The 18,142-nt window shown below is 42.2% G+C and overlaps 3 protein-coding genes across 5 annotated transcripts; all 3 read right to left on the bottom strand.

The window, feature by feature from the left end:
• Window positions 1–219: 219 nt before the first annotated feature.
• cnot4a (CCR4-NOT transcription complex, subunit 4a) lies at window positions 220–7,561 on the bottom strand. Its single transcript, XM_047034421.1, has 13 exons — window positions 7,326–7,561; window positions 5,895–6,110; window positions 5,543–5,740; window positions 5,047–5,133; window positions 4,849–4,950; window positions 4,558–4,683; window positions 4,191–4,315; window positions 3,879–4,082; window positions 3,739–3,796; window positions 3,383–3,638; window positions 2,779–3,255; window positions 2,283–2,507; window positions 220–2,107 (listed from the first exon to the last, which is right to left on the bottom strand). Exons 2-13 carry the CDS (start codon window positions 6,066–6,068, stop codon window positions 1,773–1,775), a joined length of 2,367 nt encoding a protein of 788 aa, XP_046890377.1. The 5' UTR covers window positions 6,069–6,110; window positions 7,326–7,561; the 3' UTR covers window positions 220–1,772.
• Window positions 7,562–8,021: 460 nt separating this feature from the next.
• On the bottom strand, window positions 8,022–12,756 carry zgc:136858 (uncharacterized protein LOC678543 homolog). Its single transcript, XM_047034353.1, has 18 exons — window positions 12,497–12,756; window positions 12,297–12,411; window positions 11,986–12,160; window positions 11,726–11,837; window positions 11,530–11,636; window positions 11,055–11,181; window positions 10,614–10,734; window positions 10,427–10,512; window positions 10,081–10,217; window positions 9,916–9,975; window positions 9,773–9,836; window positions 9,587–9,681; window positions 9,362–9,490; window positions 9,119–9,233; window positions 8,866–9,003; window positions 8,561–8,727; window positions 8,371–8,453; window positions 8,022–8,283 (listed from the first exon to the last, which is right to left on the bottom strand). The coding sequence occupies exons 1-18, from the start codon at window positions 12,567–12,569 to the stop codon at window positions 8,085–8,087; spliced, it is 2,103 nt and encodes a 700-aa protein (XP_046890309.1). The 5' UTR covers window positions 12,570–12,756; the 3' UTR covers window positions 8,022–8,084.
• Window positions 12,757–12,984: 228 nt separating this feature from the next.
• LOC124476654 (interleukin-17 receptor A) lies at window positions 12,985–17,092 on the bottom strand. Of its 3 annotated transcripts, XM_047033918.1 has the most exons (11): window positions 16,821–17,092; window positions 16,552–16,576; window positions 16,297–16,428; window positions 16,042–16,166; window positions 15,833–15,947; window positions 15,674–15,721; window positions 15,427–15,581; window positions 15,219–15,293; window positions 15,058–15,127; window positions 14,846–14,953; window positions 13,004–14,659 (listed from the first exon to the last, which is right to left on the bottom strand). In XM_047033918.1, exons 1-11 carry the CDS (start codon window positions 16,905–16,907, stop codon window positions 13,755–13,757), a joined length of 1,845 nt encoding a protein of 614 aa, XP_046889874.1. In that variant the 5' UTR covers window positions 16,908–17,092; the 3' UTR covers window positions 13,004–13,754. The 3 variants fall into 3 exon arrangements, with proteins under 3 accessions (XP_046889871.1, XP_046889873.1, XP_046889874.1); XM_047033915.1 differs by having other exon boundaries at window positions 12,985–14,659; window positions 15,674–15,947; XM_047033917.1 differs by having other exon boundaries at window positions 12,985–14,659; window positions 15,439–15,581; window positions 15,674–15,947.
• Between the last annotated feature and the right edge of the window lie 1,050 nt (window positions 17,093–18,142).

Genomic DNA, 18,142 nt, shown 5'->3' with positions numbered 1-18,142 from the left:
ATGACAGTCAAATTGTATTCTGCCACCTAGTGGAAGAACACTTACTTTTAAAGCAATGTCAAATACAATAGACATTGTCTTCCGCAAATCTGCAAGGCAATCAAACTATCATGTGTACAAATGTGTCAACCCTAACAGTTAACCGTATTTTTAAAGCTGTATAAGGGTTATAAACAGAAGACAAGAGAGTCAACAACAGGGAACGAACACACAGACACCTGTCTTAAGTTTTCAGTTTTATTTAAGGTTCGTTTTTCAGACCTGCAGAGGACATTTCAATTCCTTTAACCTCAATTTGTTTTCTCAGCATCATGTTAAAACCCAGTGAATTAATGTTGGATTTCCTGGATGAGTTAATTTATCTGGTGAATACCGTTTCTTAGGGGACAGCAGAAAATAGCAAGAGATAAAGAAGGGAGCAAAACAACAGTTTGAAGACTTTGAAACGTTGTGGTGGATGACAAGTCATCGTCTGGATCCAAAAGGCACCCAGCTCCTTGAATTGCTAGTACTGCTGTTTGTGTCATAGCACCTTCCTTTGTGTCCCTTGTGTAATCTAAGTTTACATCCCATTTTCCTTGATTTTTCTAGTGCAGATGCATATTTTCAGCAATCCTGACACTTTATTTCCACTCCAATCATTCAAGCTCCTTCTCATCAATCATATAAGGCCTCATTTAAGCCCTCAGGAGGATGAACAAGGGGGAACTTAATTAACAATAACATCCACCCATTGCTACCCACAGCGGCTTTAGCTCCAGCGTATCTGAGCTGGTCTCTACCTTCACCCCATGTCATTTCTCTGTGGTCTCCTAGTGGCTCTCCTGGTAGTGGTGGGTGGGGGGCTAACTACTGGCGGTGCCACATAGTGGCACTGTGAGTATCACAATACTGCCCCCAATGTGTGCCTGTGCCTTCCAGCTAGCCTCTGGGTTGTGACCCCTGGCTCCCCAGTTAGGCAGTGCTTCATCCTCTGATACAGAGGTTTCAACAAAATCTTCCCTCCGCGGGATGGGCCCCCTCTCCGCCAAAGGGAATGTGGGCTTTATGGCGCTCTCAAGAGCCAGTGTGTCCCTGCCTAACAGAGGGCCTATGCCCTCAGACTAGTCCCCCACCCGACAAATTTGTCTTGCGATGGTCCCTGGAACCACCTACTGAGTCCCGTCTTTCCCTCCCTGTCGCCATTTTTTTTTTTTTACCAATTACCATGTGCTGATAAGAGGGTGCCAACCTTTCCACTTTCACTTCATCTGGCCTGGAGGAGGACTGGGGGGGTAAAGCTGAGAGTCTTTGGGCAAAGCTTTATGAGCAGATTGACTTGTTAGCTTTCTTCTTCACAGCAATCATCATGACTTTCATACTTACAACACTCGTTTCATGCTTAATCGTTCCTTTAAAGTTATCTTGTCAACTCAACGTTGCATTCGTCGTCAACTGTGGTGTCTTTCAGATCACAGAGAACCCCGGGCACAGCTCACAGCAGCCTTTCTGTCTGTCTGATTCCAAAGTACAACTGGAGCTCGGTCGGGTAATCGGGAGTGATGTTGGTAGCGGACAAAGGGTACTGTTAACTCGTGCCACAAATAAACATGTAGGCCTTCAGAATAGACAAAATAAAGAAGGGGGGGGGGGGTACGTTTGTTGTTATTCTTCTTAATGATTTCATAATTTGGAGATTGGTGTGTATTGTGTCGATGGGACAGGGGTGGGTTTAGGATGATTTAGGAGTTTAGGAGGAGGTTGAGAAGTGGGCGTAGGATGTTGTTCTGTCGTTAGTGGCGGTCCATGGTGGCGCTCTGCAGCTCTGTGGCAGGCTGGCCTGGGGGTCTGAAGGCTGTCTGGAAGCCTGGTGGGGGGGAGTGGAACTGGCTGGCGGGGTTGACTGTGGGTGGGGGCAAGTAGGGAGCCCAGCCGCCTCTGTGGTGGGTGTCCAGAAGGCTACTGTGGAGGGGAGGCTGCTGCTGTTGCTGCTGCTGGGGGGGGTTGCTAAGCACAGTGGAACTGGGGGGGGCGTCCATTTCTGTGAGTGCCTGCAGAGACTTGAGCCAGTGAGGCGGGTTGTCGTCCTGGAGACAGTCTATACTGTTGCCAGCTGTGGCTGGGATGCCTGTAGATGGAAGAGAGAGGAGGAAAAAGAGATGAAGAAAGTCGGCCAGTTGAGAAGTGAGTAAGTAAGCTAATAGAGAGGGGCTACTAAAGAAGCTACTAGATAAGCTAGTAACCAATATAGTAGAGGCTTGTTGATGAACAACTCGATCAGGTAAACAGAGCAACGTGGCTACCTGTGATTATGGCAGGGTCCATCCAGCTTGCCGTGCTGTCCCAGCTGAGACTGTGGGACATACCCGCTGGCCCGCCAATGTGATTAACGCTGGAGGAGGATGAGGAGGAGGAAGAGGAGGAGGAGTTGGGGAGACCGCCAAAGTTGATGTTGATGTTTGGTAAGAGTGCTCTCAAGCCATCCTGCCATTCTTTTACATTTAAGCCATCTATGGAGCTGCTGTTTTCTGCAGGGGACACAGGAAAAAAAGAGAAAGCGTTAATGAACGTCCCTATTCTTGGGTAAGTTCAAGAAGCCATCTAGTGGTTGAAGCCGGAACTTCACCTGCATTGGTTATCACTTGTCTCACATGAAGGTTAATAAACACTTGAAACATACACCAAATAACCTCCCGACTACCACAACAAGTTTTGAAATTCTATACATCAGAATGTTTTATTGGCTGAACATGTCAAATGTTTTGAAAATCAAAGAGTTTACCGGGGAGTGATCAATACCTGAAATGGGGATGCCTCCCAAGCCTGTACTGTGGTGAGGATGCACATTCATGTCCAGGAAGTTGCTTTGTGAGACTGCGTTGGCCGAGTGGTTCATGTGTGTGAGGTTACTGCGCGTGGGGGGCAAGCCCATCCAGGGATGGCAGACTGGTTGGCTGCTCTGGCTGCCAGGGAAGCTAAAGGAACTGTAGATGGCTCTGTGGTGGAGCTGAGAGAGGCGTTGGGGTGCACTGGGGAAGTGGGAGGTGTTGGGGGGGAGCAGGCTGGGTCCATGGTGGTGGGGTCCTGGGTGGTGGAAAGCCCCGGGGGACAGAGGGCTCTGGTCCTGCACAGACAGTTCCTTCTCGATCAAATCAGCCAGGGCTTTGCGAGTCACGTCGAACGGGTCGAAGCCCAGGTCATCGTCCTGCTGCTTGCTAGATGAGCCGAAGCCGAAGGCAGCCTGCCAGTCTGTGGAGGAGGAAACTGGTATTGTGTCTGGGGAGGGGGGAGCAGATGGGGTTAGGATTCATGGGAGGAACAGTAACATTAAGAACATAAGGAGGACTGTAAAGTCTAATCCAGATCTTACTGTATGTCTGTTTGTATTTTTAGGCAAACAAACCTGACGTGAAGAGGCTCTGTGGTTCGGGGGTCATGGGCCAGTCGGAGCCCCCACGGGGGGAGCTGGGGAAAGGGGGGAGGCTAGCGGGAAGAGGGTTGGGGTGTCTGAAATTGCTGTTGTCTGAGAAGAGGGATTGGGACTCGGCGGCGGCCCCCTCGAATGGCGAACGGGCCATGAGGTCAGACACACTGATGGGCACCACCAGACCGGGTTTGGTCAGGCCAGGAGGAGGGGAGGGGGAGTCGCTGTTGACCATCTGTAAAGAAACAGAAGAGGTATGGAAGTAGGTTTGGATACTTAACTTAAATTCCATGGACAAACTGCAAAGACAGATTCATATGGCGAGCTACCATTACCTTTTGTGAAGTTTCTCCATTCACCATTGTCATAGATTCAGGAGGTTTGTCGCTGGGACTGGAGAGAAAAACAACCAACATCAGGCCCAATTGTTTCACAAGAAGGCTGAGAAAACCTTAAATGATCCTGGGTGTTTTACCTATTACTGTCACAGTTGGAGGAAAAGGGGGACATAGTGGCCCCTTGGCAAGGCCCCAGTTCTGAGTCCAGCATGTCTGAGGTCATGACCTCTTCCAAACAGCAGTCTAGCAGCGGAGGGGACTTGCGATCCTCTGAAAGCCCATTGGCCAGTTTTCCAATGCCTAACAGTGTAGGCCAACTGTCTTTGTTGCCATTGTTGGGTCTGTGATAAGTATTGATTATAATGAAATAAGATCATCATCCAATGAAAAAGTGAGATGTTGTGCGTTGGTCAAAGAGAAGTGTGTAATAAATGAATTAACAAATATACTTTTGTGAAGAGTTGGATTTGCTCTTTGCCTTCTCTGTTCCACATGTTGGGGTTTGTAGAAAACTGGGGTTGATTTTGTAGAGGTCTTGAAGTAATTTCTGCTCATATTCTTGATGTTTGCCAGCCTAAACACAATAGGGGATTACATTGCATTACAGAAAACACCAAACAAGCTAAACCTTTCATCAAATATAGTAGTTAAACAGTCTTAATTGTCAAGGAACGAATAACATGATTGCTGAGCTAATACTACTAGAAGACAGAAAGGGTGAAGAGTTAGCCATCTTGTCCCCCTGACCCCCATTCACTGAACAAAAAGCAGATTGAACAGATCACAGAGAAGTCAGGAGACAACTATAAAGTTTACCTGCATCTCCTCTTTTGTAAAGCTAGCTGCCTCATCCCCCAGTTCATGTAGATACATGCAGTCGGGTTTAGGACATTGCATACTTTTGAGGAAGTAACTGCAGTATTTTGTTGTGCCTAAAGAAGCCTGTGGAGATAAAAAAAAATCCAAAGATCAAGATAAATAAGAGCTTAGTGAAATAGCTTACAATGGACATCACTGCAAACAGGTCTCTTGAGGTAAGATCTATCCATTCCATGTTGATAATATTCCAGTGGTAAATAATGCATTATTTTCAAGGTAAACACTCACCTTGAGTGTTCTACCATCTACAACAACATTGTTTACACATTGTATAGCTCGAAGGGCGTCTTCAGAGCGGATGTAAGTGACATAGGCACTGGCACTGGGGCCCTATGGATCCAAACACACAATTAGATAATATGTAACAGGCATCCTATTGGAATGTTATAGCAGGAAATCCCTTTTAACAGTACACCCAGCCCTTACCTGTGAACCTGCATATGATGTGCTGTTATTGATGACCACTTTATGGATTTTCCCAAACTTCCCAAAATACTCTGGTCGTTTTAGAACCTAGGTATTGGGACAAAGTAACGTGATGAATAATACATACAGGCTACACTTAGGTTGGTGAGCATCATCCCTTATCAAGAATAGGGATTGAGAGAATGTGTTGTATGGACAAGGCATTAGCACAATGACTGATCACCAGCAGATACGGCTGAACATACTGTACAATTGGTTGATGGGCGGGCCATAGAACAGATTTAACAACTGCCTTGGAAAATAACATTCAAATGTTCAATGCTTCTGACTTTCCAAACATCTACATGCTAAGTCATGTTGAATTAAAACAAACTGCATCTACTCACAGACAACCATTTATTCACCTTAAATATCTCACAACCTGACAACTTGACAGCCCAAAACTCCCAACCACACAACATATGTGACAACAAGAGGATATTAGTGATGATTTCACCTCTGGGTCAGCAAGCCTTTGCGAGAGCCCCACCACAAACACCAGATTCCGCTGGACCACCCTCACACTGGCCAAGTGCTTGCGGTTCTCCGTGACCTTCTGCTTCTTCTCGTTCTGCTTCTGTTTCTTCTCGTTTTTTATCCTCTGGATCTCCTCCTGTGACAGGGGCTTGTAAACCGCGGGATCTTCTGGGTACGGCTGCACAGGAACGGAAAAAGAAAATAAGATTTTTTCATCTTACCTGGACACATGCTTCCCTTAAGTGTCACTCCAGTGTCAGCCACTTTTCACAGTAAGATTATAAAAATGCCCTTCCCGAATGATGACTGTCAATGACAGCTCCAGGTGTCACCTTTCTGCAGGCAGGGCAGAGGCCGTTCTCGTCTGTGCGGATGCGGTGCCAGCAGAAGCGACAGATCTGGTAGCCACAGGTGCAGGGGAAGAAATTTACGTCGTCGATCTCCAGCGGCTCCATGCACAAGGGGCACTCCATGGGGTCGTCCTTCGTCTCAGGGCTGTGGGACATCCTATGGCACTGCGAGGTGTGGCTACAGGGATGGCTGCAAGTCTGAGGACAGATACACACAAGGTTGGGACTCAGTTAGAGCTGTACAGTAGTACTGCTAGTAATCATTCAGGATAAATAAAACTTAATTTTTGTATCTAGCGTTGAAACATGCCACTGATTATAGTCAAGCGCTTATCAACAAACCATTGCAGATTGTGACTAACTCGCAAGTTTGTTAGCTAACAAACACAAATAAGTAACACCAGTACCATCAGGAGTATGTGAAATAGCAAGGTGTCACAACATCTGAATGACATCTTTGAACAGATGAAACAATTTTGAGGAACGAACTGCAAGACAGACACCGTTGACTTAGCCTACTCCGTGATAGCGTAGCTAATAGATCGTAACCACACAGATGTTGCGAGAGACATCTCACTGTTAACTAGATAATGCCATAATTTGTTCTCATCATATGTTTTACTAAAACAATAGAAAGCCACGTTGATCAATGAAGCATCAAACTAGGCTGTAAATAGACTGTCAACTGAAATCAACCAAGCTAGCTAGTATAACTGAGCTACTGTAGATGACGTTTCCATTTCCATGTAAATTGAAAACAGCAAACAGGCAGAGGTTTGATATGTTTAATTTGTAATTGCTGGCCTGAACAAGAACTTTGCGCTTACAGTATATGCACTATGCTCTTGAGTCTTGTACAAATGTACTGACAGCAGCAAGCACTAACTAGTATTACTGGCTATCTAGCTTAGCTTGTTAGCTAGCTAGCCTAGCTAACTTACTGAGTCCCTTCATGAAAAGCAGTCCTTGCAAAGAAGCCGGTCAAGTGTTCAAAAGATTTTACAAGGTGAACCTTGTCTAACAAAATAAATAAAAACGCATATAATCGTTAAGTCGCCTCTACACAATCTTAAGTTTTCACGACGTTATTCCGGTGAAGAAGAAATGACAGCTTGTTAAACGCATGCTAGGCTAAATTAGCTATCTGTATCTTCAAAAGCTGTTCCGCTGAAGCAAGCTAGGCTAGCTAGGTGGTTTGCAAATGCGGCCTTGTAACCCAGGCTAGCAAATAGTACATTGACATCTCAATGGCTACACCACTACGAAACTATCCAAACAGTGCGTTTGATGACAACACAAACTCTGACTTACTAAAGGTACCCATGTAATAATGTACCCTATATAATTCAGTACATGATAAATCTGTAGCCAAAAGAGATCTACAATAGTTTGTGATGCTGGCTAGCTACTTACCCTGTTCGTATTTAGGGTAGGGATTCCACTCCAAGGGACCGTCACACCAAATTGGGCGGGGACTGGTAATGTCTCTGAAATTTCCAAATTTCTATAAATAGCCACTTTATCCTACGTTAGGTTTAATATTCCACTACAATTAAAAAGGCTTGAGAGATGTTTTGCCCCTTTCTTGTCTTAGTATTGTAGAGACAGTTTACGCTCTAACCACCATCTTAGCTAGCATTAAAATAGGGAGGAGGGAATGGGGCAAGTATTCAGTTGATCTGCGCCTGCTCAAGGTGTCCCATTACCAGTGCTTTGTGGGAACTGAGGTTTTCTGTAGTTTATGCCAGGAAATCCCTATTAGTATGACTAGCATATGCTATAGCATATATATATATATATATATATATATATATATATATATATATATATATATATACATATACATATACGCTATAGCATATATACGCTATATATGCTATGAGAGCATTGGTGGGACTTGGAAATAAAGCAGGGTTTCTAATATAATGTTTTAAAATGAAATATGTCAAAATCCTGCATAGGCTGAATGTATAGGTTTTTACTATCCAATATATCTCATAATTTATTATATAACAAGGTTTCAGTTATTGATTGACTCAATGTATTATCGAAAGCCAACAAACAATCAGAGTCTGGATCATGAACACTGATCACACTAACACATTTTAATTTAACGTGTCGAAAGGTCAAATCAAACATGAAAAAGAGATGGCATGTCTCTCCATGACCCTGCTATTCCTCCATCCACATGAAGGTAGGCAGAGGCCAGATATGAGATGAGACTTCATTTGGGTCCACGGAGCCAATGGTAACAGTGGGGGCAATGGGGTGTGGGGAGGCCATTGACATGCGTGCAGCCAGTAGCCCCATCCGAACACAGCTGTGTGTGTCTCGCCCGAGGATGATCCCATTCATTATCCCACTTGCAAGGCTGGGGAAAGAGACGGTTTAGGTGCTTTGTGTGTGGCCAGATGTCGGTTGTGTGTCACAATATAGTGAAAGGGCGGGTAACCATTACCTATCTCCTGCTCCTGAAACATTCACTATTTCCTCTGCGGTCACAGGCAGAGCTGGGTAGTGTGCAGCACAGAGGCGTCCTCTCTGCAAACAGGTGCAACACTGTCATCATCATCATCATCATCATCATCATCATCATCATCATCATCATCATCATCATCATCATCATCATCATCATCATCATTCCTTACCCTCTCTTGCCTTTTCAGCTGCAGATTAACAGCTCCCTTGTCATGCTCGCCACACAACAGCACTCCCATGGCCCCAAGAGTGACCACCACACAGTGGAGGTGCTCCAGCAGAGGGCATGAGAGGGCCAGGGCGCAGCTCACAATCTCTTCAAGGGAACTGGGTAAAACTGCAGACAAAACAACACAACCTCAGAAACTCGTACGAAATCAGCAAAATAATTGATTTAGGCCTTTTAACAGACTCTAATATAGCGTATGACGGCTATGCAAGCTGTATGGCCTCCAGACAAAATTTCCTGTCATACCTGTAGGGGATGGTAAACCCAAGGTCTTATTCATGGTACACAGTTCTGCCAGGTTGGGGGAGATGTAGGTCAGGGATTTCCAGCTCTCTGACAGGAATGGCTTGCAGGCTTTATCAGAATCAGTTGGCTCATACCACACTGGAACACATGTTAAGGATGTCAAATAGATACAAGTTGTACTGATGGAAAAGAAGGTAGATTAATCTTTATGGTTGACAGTAGTTAAGAGAGCAGCCACATAATCCAAACTCACCTGGAACTATCTTTTTTTTGGCAAAGTAACAAACATAGTCAATGGTGGAGACAGGAATGTTGCCATCAAAACACACAAGACTGGCTGATGATATCTGCTTGTCAAACTGGGACACCTATGGAGGTTTTCAAAGTAAAAATGTCCTTGGGCCTTTACAGTAAAACTTGTAGTGCTATGATTTTGTTGTTGTTGATCTTTCTCCCACAGTTTATGACTTTAAAATGAGTGCATGCTAATACTCACATACTGCACTGTGATTTCTTGGTGAATATCCATGTCACCTAGACCTAGACTCAGCTCCCCACTCTCAGTTATCACAGCACAATACGTAGCAGTACGTTGATCTTGAAGCCTTGCCACAGCACCTATGTTCTTCAAAATAATTAAGACGCAACAACATATAAATACTAACAGAAGAGATGTAGAAACAAATATTGTATTTCAAACCACCAAATGTCAAACACATACCATGTGTTTACAGTAGTTCAGTACAGCATTGCTGTGTGAGTCAGTCCCAATAGCTGAGATGAACAGGGGTGTCTGTCCCATGCGACAAAGAGAATCTGACAGAAGCAAACAACACAGACTGAACTCAAATATTCCTCCATTAACACCAGCTGTTCTATCAGACTACACCGCAGACAAAAAACGAACCAGCAATGTTCCTTCCAACACCCCCGAATGACTGACAAACACTCCCTGGATTTGTCTGTCCGAACTGTAAAAGGCAAAATCGGAGTCGTGAAGATATGATGTCATTTACAAAACTAAATATAAACATATTTGTGTTGGTATACCACTAGCTTTTCTGTTTTCCCTTTGGCGATGAAATCCACATTGATGCCACCGATGACAACCTGTGAGAAAGAAGTATAGCAGAGAGCACATGACAGAGAATATGTCACACTTGACTTCTGCAACAATGTCAATCATTATGAAATATGTATTTAAAGAGCACTCACAATGTTTGACTTTGAGTCAGAAACATTTTCAATCTCTTTGAGCTGAACAGCAGGTGTCCCTTTTTTCCTCATGCAGTCTGACAGTGCACAGGCGATCTGACTGCCAACCTTGGCATTATTATGTATGAGAGCTATGTCTACAAAAAGTATAAGTTAAGGGACATCAGTGTAGAGATAACGTCATTGTTGATATTAGGCACAAGGGACTATCACAATTTCAGCCATCTGCTTATGGCTTTATATAATACAGTACTTGTTCAACACTTTTTTGTCATTTTTTGGATGTGCAAGTTTGATATGTTTATTTCACTCTGATGAGTTGACACAGTTGATGTCTGAAGGATACTGGCCTGAAGTGACTTCCCTTTGGTCAACTCATTGACCTTCTGAAGAATAAACGGTGTCACGTCTTTCCCCGTGATACCTTTAGAACTAAAGCAAATTAGAGGGAAAAAAACATGAAGTAAATAGTTTGATCATTTTTCACACAAAAAATCATGAAAAAGGTCATCTAGTGAGTCTATCTTCTTCACCTGGCTTCCGCCACTGCAACCTGGATGGCCCCCTCTATCTCCTGGCCCACTGCAGCGTGCTCGTCTGGGATGGGCACAGCCAAAAGGAGGCCGCTCTGTAGACCCAGGGAAAGTGTGCTCGCTGTAAGCCACAAAAAAGGTACATACGTTCACTTATTTGGACCAACAGCAACTAACATGTTATAATAATAATAATAATAATAATAATAATACATTTAATTTATAACACACTCTACATTCAGCTGAATCTCAGAGTGCCACAGTACATAGTTAGAACACAGTTAAAAACAAACTGTAATAAAATAAATTTTAAAAAGAAAGAAACGCCTTTCTGAATATAAATGTTTTTAGGCCATGTAATGTTGTTCATGTCTCTAAGTTGGTTCAAGGGTTGTGAAGATAAGGACGGTGCAGTGCTGGTGTGAATCAGATTTTTCTCACCAATCAACTCAGCTGCGTCTTTTGCATCATTTACATGGTAAGGGGAAGCAAATCCACTTTGAGGAGAAAAGAACGCTGGGAAATTGTTGGACATCCCATATGTGGCCACACATACTCCCTGAGTCTCCTGATATAGCATAATACATGTTATAAACAAAACACAGCATTTTCTCAATTTTGTGATTAGTTATGGTTTGTGAAAAAAATGGACAAAAAGGAAATACAAAGGACCACCACAACCTTACCCAATCCACCAAAAACATGTTTTGTGATGCTGTTTGAAGTAGACCGGCACAGCTACACTATGTCACACCAATTGTGATAGATTTTTTATCAAGTTTATGGAAGCACTTTTTTTTACATAAGTCGATGGTTCATGGACATAGTTTCAGGTTCGGTGATTGCATTCAGGTTTGGTGATTGCATTGCTAAACTATCAAAGCAATTCCAAAATATGTCTCCACAATAAACTTACTAAGAACTCAAGGGTGCGACCAATATCCAAGATAGACTTCACTCCAGCGCAGATCACAGCTATAGGGGTCCTGCCCAGCTCTGTGAGATCTGCACTGATGTCCAAACCTGAGAAGATTAGTAGTCCATTCACATCTTTACAGGACATCAATGATGAGTGACTACATGTTACCAATACATGTATAGTACTAACTTACTTTTCTCCCCACCTCTGTGTACTCCACCAATGCCCCCTGTTACAAAGACAGGAATGCCAGCTTTGTGTGCTGCAATCATAGTGCCGGAAACAGTGGAGCCTCCACATAGACCCTGGAGAGATACACTGTACCACATTCATACCAATGCAGCATATACACATCTATACCCATGAAAGTACAGATAAACTGGGCCAAAGTAATCAAGCAGCTAAAGGAGGAATGGATTGGTTTCAATGAGACTAGTTTGACCGGGGTCTCACCTTGCTGATGGCAAAAGGTAGATCTCTCCGAGAGACTTTGAGGGAGGTCTTGCTGCGGGCCAGGTAATCCAGCTCCTTTGAGGACAAGCCCACATGAACCCTCCCATGGATCACTCCTACCGTTGCAGGAGTGGCACCCTCAGCTCGCACTATGGCCTCCACTTCTTGAGCTGTTCTACATGAGACACCATTTATTAAAGTCCCAATATCAGTCACTTTTAACTTGACCATATCACTAATACAAAAAAGTTAACATTTGTTCAATTATGTAATTTGGGTGTTTGAGATTTTAATGTTTCTTGTGGGCATACCTCAGGTTGTGTGGATATGGCATGCCATGAGTAATGATTGTGCTCTCTAGTGCCACAACTGGCCTGCTGTCTGCTAGCGCCTGGGATACAGAGGGATGGATGATGAAGAGGCCATCTAGGGGAAGAACAGAATATTTTTTTGTATTCATATATATACAGCACTGTTGCCATCAACATAATGGATACGTGGATGCCTCTACCGTTTTTGCACAATCTGTTAGGAAATGTGGAAATGCCTCTTTCAAGGAGGTGTGCAGAAATCCTCTTCAGCATTTTCCGTTCAGAAGGAAAGACTGAAAACAAAATCAACAGTTGAAGTTCATGAGGTAATGTGAAAAGGTCAATGGTTTGAACCAGCTAATCCTAATTTTCAAGTCATTTTGTCTGATGATGATTACCCACCTGATTACACACATGAATTCCATATCACTAACCAGCACTGACTATATTTAAACACTACACAAACTGTACTGTCAAGTAGGTGGAAGTAGGTTTCTTGTTAGTCAAATTCTTCATAGTTGTCATTACATTCTTCATGGCCTTTTTATATTAGCAGTATAGAAGAAGTTATTTTCTGTAACTTTAACTATAAATAAAATTACCTTCATTTCATGACAGAAAAGAAATCCTAGCATCAAAGAGAGCCAATTCACGGCAGACAGGCAATTCAGTCATTCAGTAGATTTTCATGCTCTATTTAGAAGGGACAAATCCCTTCTTTTTGAGGCACTCTCACAAGTAACCTAGCTACACCCAAATTCCACAGTTGTTTGCAGTATTGCAGTGAGGGGTCTATGCTCTGATCTGACCATGTTAAAAAATGTAGCAAAGAAATTGTTTACGGTTTAATTTATTTCGTAGTATGAGCTCTACTAAAACAGGATGACAGTCAATAAAAAAAACAGTTTATGCAACCACAGTTAATACATATGACATGTAGACTACTTATTTTATAGCACACAAAAGAAAATGTTAACATATTTTGCATATCATTTATCTTCATATAATGAAAAAAAGCCTGTCTCTCCCTGAACAGCTCAGTACTCACCCTTTCCTGCGTGCTAAATGCTGAAAACGTTGCTGAAAAAAATGAACTTTGACCCAAGCACTGTTTGCACAGCTTGCTTGCATAGACTACACTACTCAGTACCTACTAATCACTGAGTTTTCACAAGTTAGCACAACTAAGTAGAAAGCATAAGTACAGAATTGAACCAAAACATATTTTCATTCATAGATATACTCTACAATAATTACACATTTACCAAATTTGTAACTTCAAAAATAAATGCTGCTTGAATGTTGCCAAAAGGTAGATCAAATTTAGTAAATGCTTTTGAAAGTTTGACCCATAAAGCAGTGTTGTTGGATGAGAGAATGGATCCTGGTCGGACATTCAGTCTCTCCCTCTGCAATTCACATCTGGACCTACAGTAAGGGGATTACTGTTATCTTTGATCATGAATCTACATTATGTTCTCGGTAAAGCAGTGTGGAAGCTGGTCCTTTGAAATGTCTTGTTTTTCTATCATTGTGTTCACTTTGATTATTCATTGATGAGAGCGAAAAGTTGAGTTCTGACAAACTCTTAGTGATGACACTCTCTGCTGTTTCTGCCCTTGTGAATGCCTCAAAAGAACATTCATCCAAAAATTCATCTTTTATCAGTTCCTCTTCAAACCAGTGAGGGTGGTCCAGCTGGTAGGCATGGAACTCCTCAATGGCGTCCCTCAAGGCTCTTCCTGAGGAACAATGAAAGTACTCATCCTCTGCTAAGCCCTCTATACGATTCATTCTGCCTGGCTCCTGCTTTTCAACATCCAGGATTCTGAAAAATACCTCCTCAAAGTGCTTCATCAACTTGTACTTCACTGTGATGTTGAACGGAGATGGGACATCATCTTTTGAACTCACATTCTCAAAATATGCAACAATGTACTTTTGGAGGGATGCTGAGTGCACCAAGTGGGGAACCATGATACTGAGGGCTGGTGTGAGCATGTCGCCAACTGGTGACTGTGCGTCCTCTTTCAGAATGACTGGTTCCCCGCCGCACATAGCACTCCATTTGGCCCTTACCCCCCTGGAACACAATATCAGTATTTTATCTGAAGTCCTATCAATCTTCTGCCTCTGCCAATCCAACCACTGCAAGCTGCCCACCATACCCAGTCTGGTAGAGTCCAGCAGATCCAGAACCACCTCTGTGCCACATTTGGCCAAAAGAAAGGCACAGAGTTTGAGCACAATGTTCCTGTATAGAGGGTGATCCAATGAGTAGACAATGAAAACCTTTTTTCTTCCTTTCACTAAAATGTCCTCAGGTTCAGCTTTGGAAGTGTTTGACAGGCTTTCTTCAGAAGCTATGCGGGGTGACAGAGAAAAAGGAAAAGGATTTGTCTGTTTTGTACTGTCACAGTACTTCCTCCCAGCATACTGTAGCATGTCCATAGACTTAAAGCAACATTAATATTTTAAATGCTGTATGCTATTACACATTTTCCATTTGGTAAAAGAAATTCTGCAGGTCTGTTCTGCTTATAACTAACCTGTCTGTGATGCTCTTAGTCGTAACCAAGCTAGGAAACCACAAATCACTAGTCCCAATGTTGTCATTATTATTAAAGGCCATCTATAAGAGGGTAGTCTAGGGTAGTCTGTAATTAAACATTATGAACAAAATTAGTATCCAAAGAACAGCTTGAATAAATCGAGATTGTTGTTATTCAAACCTTTATTTGGGAGAAGAATGTTTACTCACAAAAGCAGTAATCAAAGCTCAGTCTGTGATGCTTACAGTCATTCTTGCACTGTTTAAAAAATGGCTGAATCTTTTGATAGCGAGTGTTTAGGATTAGTTCAAAATTTTTAATTGTTTCACATAGTTTTATGGGTATAACATAGATGGGAAAAACTACTTACCCTGAAGACAATTTCACAAGGAGGCAGCTGCAATTTATTCAACTCAAAAGTCACATTTAAGGAAGTTCTGTTCTCCTGTGTGAAAACAGTAAACACAATAAATGAGAAACATATTGGGATTTAGGAGAGATTGTTGTTTAATATCGATATATTATAATTTAACACACATTATTCACAGTTAAAACAATTTTCTTTGAGTTTACATCACCATATACTGTACCATCGACACATTCTGTGTGTACTGAAAGCCAGGGTAATGGATGGATACCAAGTAATGTTCAGAAAATGGTCCTGTGTCAAACGTCAATACTATCATTTCTGTTTTGTTGCCATCCACGACCATGTGAGGATCCCAAAGACTGCCTGGAATAATACAGTATAAAATATGTTCCTAAATGTTATCCACTTCACGGATCACCCACTGAATGAGCAACTACTTTGCATATATACCTTACCATTCTCCACACATACTCTGGCCTCTTGTATCTTAGGATCCTCACATCCTAAGAAGAATATTGTCTTGACTAATGGCACACAAGGTGGCAGCTTTACAGCTGACTGTTTGTGGCAAATTTGTGCAATCTGTGTGTGTAACATTTTCTGTAGTGACGTACCTGGAATTGCAATTCTTTTTTCATTCTTGAAATTTAAACCCATTGGTAAATTATTAACTGAGACTAAATATGAGCTTCTGGGTTCCACCACAACATTATCTAATGAAAATGTCCACTACAAAACAAAAGGCAAAAACAAAATACCATTAAATACAATACATAAATGCAAATTGTGAAAACAGAAATACTACATAAACTGATTGTCTCACCATTTGACCATTTGGATTCCTGGTATTCCCTAATTTATTATGGAAAATATAAGTCACACACAAGCTTTGGTTGCTGGTTTCATCTAGGATGTGAACCTCAGTTCCTTTTAGCCTGGTAACGCTACCTGTAGAAGGGCAAAGGGGCTAGGTCGGACAAGTTGAACAGAAGAGAGGCTTGTGTGTGAGCTATTTGGCGCCATGGTGACCTACAGTAAATAGCCACAGATTGAGTTGGAGAAATGCAGGCTGTGTTACCATCAGCAGAAGCACTCCATTTGACAAAAATGACAGGTTGAAGGTCCAGCTTTGTTATTTCCACAGGCAGCAACATGGGACGACTAGGGGAATGAGAATTGGGGACAATCCAGCCCTCACCCGAACAGTTGTCTGATACAGTTGGTGGAGAAAAATGCTACATGTTAAGCTTAATTCATAATTTCAATCCTTCTCTTCAATCTACCTTAATACATACAGTAGATGTGGTTGCACTTCTATGATTAGGATACTTACTAACTTGAAAGCTGCATTTAAGGTCCTGGAAACAAAAATAGGGTGAATATGTAAAAAAGCAATGTATATATTGAACGTTTTTGAAAAGCATCAATACAATAATTTAATCAGTGGCCCTTCGCATCAGTGCATAGTAGTATCAGGCTATCAGAGTAATAGTCTACAGACAGTTTATTTAATATGAGGACATAACAGACATCAGATGTAACACGTTTTTCCGTAGTCCTAATGAACCCAGTTTGTTTGCACACATAAAAGTACCATCCTACCTGTTGTGTGCAGTTTGGTTTGTCAAGAATTCTGAGAGCTGATGAAATAACAAGTCCCGATACTAGCCAATAAATATGTAAAAACATGATCAAACTACAAGAAACCTCCTGGCAGTTGTACCTCAAAATTGTCCAAAGGTTTAAAGTAGATTTGTTTATTTAAAAGATTTTCGGTTGATGCAAGTTGTCAGTCGGCTATAAAACTCAGAAATCAAGAAAGCGTTATGTGTCGTATGCTGCGGAGTTTTGTATCATGACCAGCAAACTACAGATCTGTGTGTTACAGGAAGGATGTTCTCTTATCTCTGTGGCTTTCAACTCTTCATTTCCTTTGCAAATAGCAGTGCAATTTGAATTGAACTAATGACCCAGAAATGCTTTCACATATTATTTAAACTAATGTTAATTTTACAGAATGGGACAAAGATTCCAGACAAGGGGATGGATTGTTGTTACTGTATCTTTAATCCACCAGAGGACAGCAAAGTACAGAATTCTTTTTCTAGTTGAGGTTTATTTTAGGTGGCATTTGTGCCTTTTAAAAATGATTTACTTCTATCAGAGATTATGTATTGGGAGAGGACCGAAAATGTGTGGAGAGAGGGGATGACATGCAGTAGATTTGAACCCAGGCTGCCGGCTTACGTGGTGTGCACATTACTTCAGTGAGCCACCAGGGGACACTAAAATACAGACCTTTTATGAACTTTGTGATACTCACTATCTTAAGATGACAACTACTCCACAAGGGTACCCTGTAAGGCAGCCCCACTCATACCTGCATATTCACAAGTTGCCAAACAAGTAAATGGGGCTGTTAATTGTCCAATCTTTATGACAAATCCCCAAAGAATATACATCCATCTTTCACTTCATTCCAGGGATCAAGTTGGTGATCCAACCCATTAAACAGGCTTTTAGCAGTGAGCCCTAAATATGAGTGACTTTATGCTTTGATTATCTGGGCTTAGACTCCCAAGACAAATCTGTGACCATGGCTTTGTCAAGTCCTTACTCTTTGTGCAGGTATTTGTTCACCGCTGGAGGAAGCACAGGGTATAGGTTAACAAAAAGACACCTACCACTGTACAGTGCAAGCAAATCGTTTTATGATAAAGATAGCTACAGAACACTCTAATTTGACTGTGAATGTAAAGTACAGTGTGTATGTACTATACTGTGTTCACATAAGTAAATGTGTGTATGTGTGTGTAGAAGTGATCCATGCGCCCAGAGGAACCATAAAAACTAGATGTGTGATCGTTTTAGGACAAAGCACTAAAGGGTTCAGAAGCAATGGGGCAAATGTCAGGAGGAGCCAC

Source organism: Hypomesus transpacificus, chromosome 14 (genome assembly GCF_021917145.1).
Source record: "Hypomesus transpacificus isolate Combined female chromosome 14, fHypTra1, whole genome shotgun sequence".
Taxonomy (NCBI): domain Eukaryota; kingdom Metazoa; phylum Chordata; class Actinopteri; order Osmeriformes; family Osmeridae; genus Hypomesus; species Hypomesus transpacificus.
This window is presented reverse-complemented; position numbering and strand designations above follow the sequence as displayed.

What these genes read in the sequence shown, in the direction of transcription:
- cnot4a (XM_047034421.1), bottom strand. Translation starts at nt 6,068, where the DNA reads ATGTCCCACAGCCCTGAGACGAAGGACGACCCCATGGAGTGCCCCTTG. An exon ending in TTACAAAAGAGGAGATGCAG is followed by an intron (nt 4,316 to 4,557) that starts GTAAACTTTATA and finishes TATTGTGTTTAG; the next exon opens with GCTGGCAAACATCAAGAATA. An exon ending in TCCAACTGTGACAGTAATAG is followed by an intron (nt 3,797 to 3,878) that starts GTAAAACACCCA and finishes TTTTCTCTCCAG; the next exon opens with TCCCAGCGACAAACCTCCTG.
- zgc:136858 (XM_047034353.1), bottom strand. Translation starts at nt 12,569, where the DNA reads ATGCTGAAGAGGATTTCTGCACACCTCCTTGAAAGAGGCATTTCCACA. An exon ending in GTTGCAGTGGCGGAAGCCAG is followed by an intron (nt 10,513 to 10,613) that starts GTGAAGAAGATA and finishes AATTTGCTTTAG; the next exon opens with TTCTAAAGGTATCACGGGGA. An exon ending in AGCTGAAAAGGCAAGAGAGG is followed by an intron (nt 8,454 to 8,560) that starts GTAAGGAATGAT and finishes ACCTGTTTGCAG; the next exon opens with AGAGGACGCCTCTGTGCTGC.
- LOC124476654 (XM_047033915.1), bottom strand. Translation starts at nt 16,907, where the DNA reads ATGTTTTTACATATTTATTGGCTAGTATCGGGACTTGTTATTTCATCA. An exon ending in ATGGAGTGCTTCTGCTGATG is followed by an intron (nt 16,167 to 16,296) that starts GTAACACAGCCT and finishes GCCCTTCTACAG; the next exon opens with GTAGCGTTACCAGGCTAAAA. An exon ending in GGAATCCAAATGGTCAAATG is followed by an intron (nt 15,948 to 16,041) that starts GTGAGACAATCA and finishes TTTGTTTTGTAG; the next exon opens with TGGACATTTTCATTAGATAA.